At 41.8% G+C, this 7,092-nt stretch overlaps 1 protein-coding gene across 3 annotated transcripts in view; it reads right to left on the reverse strand.

Annotated features, from left to right (window-relative positions):
• The window catches only part of LOC105174820 (polycomb group protein FERTILIZATION-INDEPENDENT ENDOSPERM), a 4,105-nt gene continuing 2,234 nt past the window's right edge, over positions 5,222–7,092 (reverse strand). For 2 of the 3 annotated variants that reach the window (XM_011097027.2, XM_011097026.2), the window contains 7 exons: positions 6,863–6,942; positions 6,678–6,749; positions 6,254–6,313; positions 6,027–6,123; positions 5,732–5,795; positions 5,574–5,633; positions 5,222–5,486 (listed from right to left, as the gene is read on the reverse strand). In XM_011097027.2, coding sequence (XP_011095329.1) covers positions 5,423–5,486; positions 5,574–5,633; positions 5,732–5,795; positions 6,027–6,123; positions 6,254–6,313; positions 6,678–6,749; positions 6,863–6,942 — 497 coding nt within the window. In that variant the 3' untranslated portion in view covers positions 5,222–5,422. The remainder of the gene's footprint in view (positions 5,487–5,573; positions 5,634–5,731; positions 5,796–6,026; positions 6,124–6,253; positions 6,314–6,677; positions 6,750–6,862; positions 6,943–7,092) is intronic. The other variant, XM_011097029.2, reaches the window with a different exon arrangement.

A 7,092-nucleotide genomic window follows, 5' to 3' on the forward strand; every position in this document is an offset into this window, starting at 1 on the left:
CTACAGACTCTTGCCGATATGTACGAGAAACCCTCAGCAATGAACAAGGTTATGCTGATGAAAAAACTATTCAGGTTGCAGATGGAGGAGAGGAAGTCGGTGGCCGATCACCTCAATGACTTCAACCAACTCACGACACAGCTGGCGTCTGTGGATATCGTGTTTGACGATGAGGTAAAAGCGTTAATTTTGCTTTCATCTTTACCTGACAGTTGGGATGTGGTTGTTACTTCAGTGAGCACTTCGTCTGGGAAGGAGAAGATGAAGTTCGACAACATCAGGGACATGATGTTGAACGAGGAAACCCGTAGAAAGCAAACGGGTGGATCATCTGGCTCTGCGCTACATACAGAGTCCAGAGGGAGACCTGACACACGGGGTAAATACCGTGGAAGGTCCAGGTCAAGGTCCAGGGGGAAGAACAAGGGCAAGAAGGAGATGGTGTGCTGGAACTGCGAGAAGCCCGGACACATGAAAAGCGAATGTCGGGCGCCAAAGAAGGAAAAGGAGGGCCGAACAGCGAATGCCGCGACGGAGGAGATCACGGATGCACTCTTGTTGAGTGTGAGCAGTTCTTCCGATGATTGGGTTGTGGATTCAGGGGCCTCATTCCACTCATGCAGCAACAAAGACATCATGGAGCCATACACCTCAGGTGATTTTGGCTTAGTTTATCTTGCAGATAACAAACCCCTCAAGATTGTAGGAAAGGGAGATGTGCGGATCAAATCAACGAATGGGTCATGCTGGACCCTACATGATGTGAGACACATACCAGGACTGAAAAGGAACTTGATCTCAGTCGGACAGCTGGATAGTGATGGATTCCACACGACGTTTGGAGACGCGAAGTGGAAGATCAGTCGGGGAGCAATGACTTTGGCTCGAGGACTAAAGTCGGGAACGCTCTACATGGCGGGAGGATCCAGTTTAAACATTCCCTTTGCAGGAACTGTATCGCAGGCTAACCTGTGGCACAATCGCTTGGGCCACATGAGCGAGAAAGGAATGAACGTGCTGAAGTCGAAAGGACGGTTGCCCGAGTTAAAATCGGTGGAGGTGGGTCATTGTGAACACTGCGTGTTCGGAAAGCAGAAGCGGGTGAGCTTCTTGACCACAGGAAGAACTCCGAGGAAAGAAAAGTTGGAGCTTGTTCACACCGATTTGTGGGGGCCAGCACCAGTGTCATCTCTTGGTGGATCAACGTACTACATGACATTCGTCGATGATTCCACTAGAAAGGTATGGGTGTATTTCTTAAAAAGAAAATCTGATGCCTTTGATACATTCAGGAGATGGAGGGCACTAGTGGAAAATGAGACAGGTCTACAAGTGAAATGTCTCAGATCGGATAACGGTGGCGAGTACAACAGTGAAGGTATCAAGAATTACTGCGCCGACCATGGAATCCGAATGCAGAAAACAATCCCGGGGACACCTCAGCAAAATGGCGTTGCTGAGAGGATGAACAGAACACTGAATGAGCGTGCGAGATGCATGCGATTGAAGAGCGGACTACCAAAGATGTTTTGGGCAGATGCAGTCAACACGGCTGCTTTCTTGATCAATCGAGGGCCTTCTGTCCCGTTGAACAACAGGATACCAGAAGAGGTATGGAGTGGTAAGAAAGTGGATCTTTCTTTCTTACGTACGTTTGGTTGTTCAGCCTATATTTTGAACGATGATCGGACTAAGCTGGATGCTAAGTCGATTAAATGTACATTCATTGGGTATGGGACTGACGAATTTGGGTATAGATTCTGGGATGATCAAAACCGGAAAATAATTCGTAGTAGGAATGTTATATTCAATGAGGATGTAATGTACAACGACAGGAAGGTAAGCCCGGACGATGACAAGAAGGAAAGGGAATTTGTTGATCTCGATATTTCAAATTCCGGGATCATGAGACCAGCAGATACGGATTCAGTGGGAGTTCAGACGGACGAAACCGAACAAACGGAGATAGAGCCAGAACCAGTATCGGAGGAACCGATTACTGAAAGCAGCACACCCTTGGCACTGGGTCGAGAACCGAGGCTGAGAAGGGCCCCAGATAGGTACTCCCCCTCTCTTTATTACTTGCTTTTGTCTGATTGTGGAGAACCCGAATGTTACGCAGAGGCAGTCAATGATGTCCACAAGAGCAAGTGGGAGCTTGCGATGAACGACGAGATGAACTCGTTGAAGAAAAACAACACATGGGAATTGTGTCAGCTCCCAAAAGGAAAGAAGGCCCTACAGAACAGATGGGTCTATCGGGTTAAGGAAGAATCAGACGGGAAGAAGCGGTACAAGGCAAGACTCGTAGTAAAGGGATTCCAACAAAGATACGGTATTGACTTTACTGATGTTTTTACACCTGTTGTCAAGTTAACTACTATTCGTCTTGTGTTGAGCATGGTAGCGGCAGAGAACTTGGAGTTACAACAGATGGATGTAAAGACAGCCTTCCTACACGGGGATCTTGAGGAGGAGATATACATGGTACAACCAGAGGGGTATAATGGAGATGATCAGCAGGTGTGTCGCCTGAAGAAAAGCCTGTATGGATTGAAACAGGCTCCGCGGCAGTGGTACAGGAAGTTTGACAACTTCATGCTAGAGATAGGTTTCTCTAGATGCAATGCTGATCATTGCTGCTACGTGAAGAGGTTCGATGAGTTTTTTATCATTCTACTCCTGTATGTTGATGACATGTTGATAGCAGGATCAAATGTCAAGGAGATCAATAGGCTCAAGGATCAGTTATCGAGGAAGTTTGACATGAAAGATCTTGGCGAAGCAAGACAGATATTGGGCATGAAAATCACAAGGGACAAAGGTATTGGTAAATTATGGTTATCTCAATCTGATTATATTGAGAAGGTATTATGCAGATTCAAGATGGAAAATGCAAAACCGGTTGGAACGCCATTGGGAAATCAGTTCAAACTATCCAACAGTGATTCGCCCCAGACTGACTCCGAACGTGCAAAGATGAGAGTCACACCGTATGCCTCAGCAATTGGGAGCCTGATGTATGCTATGATCTGTACTCGACCGGATATAGCACATGCAGTGGGAGTAGTTAGCCGTTTTATGAGCAATCCAGGAGTGATGCACTGGGAAGCTGTGAAATGGATTCTTAGGTACCTGAGGGGTACTAAGGACCGAGCATTGGTGTTTGGTAAGGGCAAGCTTACCTTGTTTGGGTTTGTTGACGCTGCTTTTGCAGGGAGTGACTATGACAAAAGGAGGAGCACTACAGGGTACGTGTTCACATATGGCGGTACAGCCGTATCCTGGGTCTCCAAGTTGCAGAAGGTTGTCACACTGTCCACGACGGAAGCTGAGTACGTGGCAGTTACTGAGGCAGCTAAGGAGCTCATTTGGCTGCAACACTTGTTGGGTGAATTAGGGAAACCTCCGGCAGATGTGATTCTTCATAGCGATAGCCAGAGTGCGATTCATCTGGCAAAGAATCCCGCGTTCCATTCGCGGACAAAGCACATCGAGATCAAGTACCATCCGACACGACAACTTCTGGAGAAGAAGGCACTGCAGCTGGAGAAGATCCAAGGAGAAAAGAATCCTGCGGACATGCAAGGCGGTTGCCATTCGCGGACAAAGCACATCGAGATCAAGTACCATTTCATCCGACAACTTCTGGAGAAGAAGGCACTGCAGCTGGAGAAGATCCAAGGAGAAAAGAATCCTGCGGACATGCTGACCAAGGCGGTTGCGATGGCGAAGTTGAAGCTGTGTACGGCTTCGACTGGCCTTGATGACTAGAGTAGACAAACCCGGCGGTACCAAGAAAGAAGTGGAGAAAAGCTAATCAATCTTCAAGTGGGAGATTGTTAAGTTGTGAAGATTGATTTGAAGAAGAAAAGGATAACCTGATTCAACTTAGAATTCCCAAGTTGAGTTGGAGAAGGATAACCCGATTCAAAGTTGAGTTGGAGAAGGATAACCTCATTCAACTTAGAAATCCCAAGTTGAGTTGGAAAAAGGATAAGTCATGGCTATATATACTACTCTTATTAGCATTGTTTTATAGAGCAAAGTAGAATAGAGTAGAGAGAAAAGAAAGAGTTGAGACGAGGGTGAGTGTTGTCTTTCACGTGTGGTGAAGACTTGCATACAAGTGTGTGTGTGTTGTACTCCTCAATTTTCCTCCTCTTTGAGTGTTTTCTCCTGGCTTGGTATCGCCCCCAGACGTAGGATTTATATCCAAACTGGGTTAACAAATTCGTGTGTCTTTTATCGCCTTCATATTCCACCTGTTATCCATCTTAACCCGATCCATTTCCTAACACAACGGCGTACGTTTTTCCCTTTGTTCTCGCCCACCACCTTCAAATCCATGTCGGTAAAAATTCAAAATAGTAATTCAAATTTTACTTTTTACCGAGTTATCCGCTCTCAATCCCGCACAATGAAGTGGTGAGTACCCGCGGTTTCTGTGGTGATTTGGCGACGTGAATTTCCCGAAGAGCGAGTAGAAATGGAAGTGTAGAACGTTATGACTCTTTTACTGTTGGGATAAAAATTGATTGTTTCATACTTTGTTTTGTATACACAAATAATACAGACCAACTGCAACACATTAGAATTTTTGGACCTCTAATAAAACATTCACAAACTTTATTTGGATAATTTCATATTATAAAAGATTTATTATTGAATTCTAACATAATAAATTATAAAGGATATAAAATTAAAGTGATTAACAAGTCTAAAAACCCGAACGTTTACCTAAATTTATCTAAAAAATTGAGTGAATCTTTTAACTAATTTATCGAAAAAGATCTGGTGAGTTTTTTGAATAAAGATAAATAATCATACACTTGTCTAAATTTAAATAACTATTACATGACAAAATAAAATTCAAAATAGCTATTTAAGCATGTACATACATAACGCTTACTTGAAAATTTTGTTACATGAATATTCAGAATTATTGTTGTGAAAACCACAACTTCAAAGTTTTAATTATTAAAGAAAAAATCAATAGTATAATTGTACAATTGCTCAAGTGCACAGTTTTTATACTCTTTTCCCATCTGCATATTCTTCTCTTCAATTTTCAGTCATTTCAACTGTGGAAATAATCATTTTTGCCAGTGGATTTTCCAAATGAGACTGTTAGTCTGTTCCCAGAATAAGATATACAAAATGTTTTGGTCTAAATGAAAAAAAAAAAAAAATAGATTTGAGAGCTTTTAATACAGGAGACTCAAAAAGGTTAACAGAAAACAAACATAAAAGTTTTCAATTAGATACACACAGAAAAACAAAAGTACATTCGCCAAGCACAGATATCTGCAATAATTGGCATGGTTTTGGTGGTTAATCAGTCAAGTTTAGTTCCACAGCTTGTTCAGCGTGGATGAAAGCAGAGCCACTACTTTCTACCATTGATTGCTGTTGAAGAAGTTCAGGAACTTGCTACCACGTCCCACCGCCATATTGTTCCGTCTTCACAGCAGCAGAGGATGGTGCTGTGGCACATAGATTACAGTAATTACATGCTCCAGGAATTATGTAGGAAGTGGAGAAAAATAAACGTGTGCTTTGGGGGTTTTTACCTTCCGTCAAAGGACATGGCGGTCAATCTAATTGGAGATTTCGACTGAACATGAGATAATCTGAAATGCCATTTACATAATTAAGCTGACAGAAGCAGGTAAAGGAATAGAAACTAAGGAAAAAATGTGACTGGTGCAGAGCAAGGATGGAGACAGACCTTGCAACGAGAACCGGAGGGCTGGATTGCACTTCCCACACGTATATCTTCCCCTCCCTGTTCCCTAGACATCACCAAATTGAAAGAAAATGAGATTATGGATAAGTTGTAGATTTGGTTTTTGAGGCGGTTTATTCCGCAGTGGATTGATAATCAGAAGTCTATTACAAAAACTCAATGTGGAATCTTCAGGTAGAAAGAAAATTTACTGTGTATACATTCTTTGACACTGAAACTGTGGCACCAATCAGAGTATGATAATGCACATATGGTACTTGATAATGATGGGGTTTACCTACTGCTGCTGCCTTGTAATGGAAATCGCAGGAAAACTTGATAAACCAAATATCACATTCTGGGACAGGATATTTTTGAAGAATGTCAACTGTGCCCTGAAAAAAAGTATATATATATTTTGCTTGTTGTCAGTGATCATGCCATCTAAGAATAAAACTATTCTTTGAGAAAAGTAAGCATAATACATAAAAAATTATCAGTTGAGATTAAAAAGTTCAGGCTAACCTCTCCAGGAGATTGTTCTTTCATCTTCGGTTCCCATAATACAAGTTCATTATCAACACTCTGCAAATACAAAAACAATTATTGTCACTGGAATACTGACATTGCTAACTTCCAGAAAAGTAGGACAGCAAGGCATTAGGACGGACTGTGCCTCAAAAATTTCATTGACAAAAATCCTGTTTATGCCTCTTAGGAACCCTGATAAAAGTAGTCTCCTTCATTTTATTGCAGTGTTACTTTAAAGTAGAATGCCCCCAGGACAGACACCCTAAAAGTCAGTGCAAATGTTACATAATTCTTGAAGTATAGATCTTGCAACTGGAAATACCGACAATTTTACCCAAAATAAGTGATAACAATACCATTTAGACGAGGAAAATTCCATTAAAACAAAAAATCTGTAGAGAAGATTATGCTACTTCACCTTAGAGAGTATGAAATCACCAATCCACCGGTTGCAGTCAACGTAATTTGTATGTACTGATGCAATAAATACCTGACAAAAAAATAGAGAGATGGTTCACGACAATGGTTGACATTTTACCTAAACAATCCCTGCCATGTGAGGAATAAGAAAATTGGAGAAACAAAAGAAAAGCTATGACTAACTGGGAACTGCACATATTTTGTTGGGAACTTGGAAGGAAGATCTGTCCAAGTAAATGATTTCTCTACGTATGTCCAAAACTCTGCAAAAGATCAGTATATATCAGTCCATATCAACTGACGCACAGGACTCATGTTGTCCAAATAACAGGCTAACTACTTTACATTCAGTTTAAACAACTCCAAAGGCAATTGTTCATATATTATGAATCTGTTTAAGAAGAAAAAAAAGC

The sequence above is a fragment of the Sesamum indicum genome, linkage group LG12 (assembly GCF_000512975.1).
Source record: "Sesamum indicum cultivar Zhongzhi No. 13 linkage group LG12, S_indicum_v1.0, whole genome shotgun sequence".
In the NCBI taxonomy this organism is placed as follows: Eukaryota; Viridiplantae; Streptophyta; class Magnoliopsida; order Lamiales; family Pedaliaceae; genus Sesamum; species Sesamum indicum.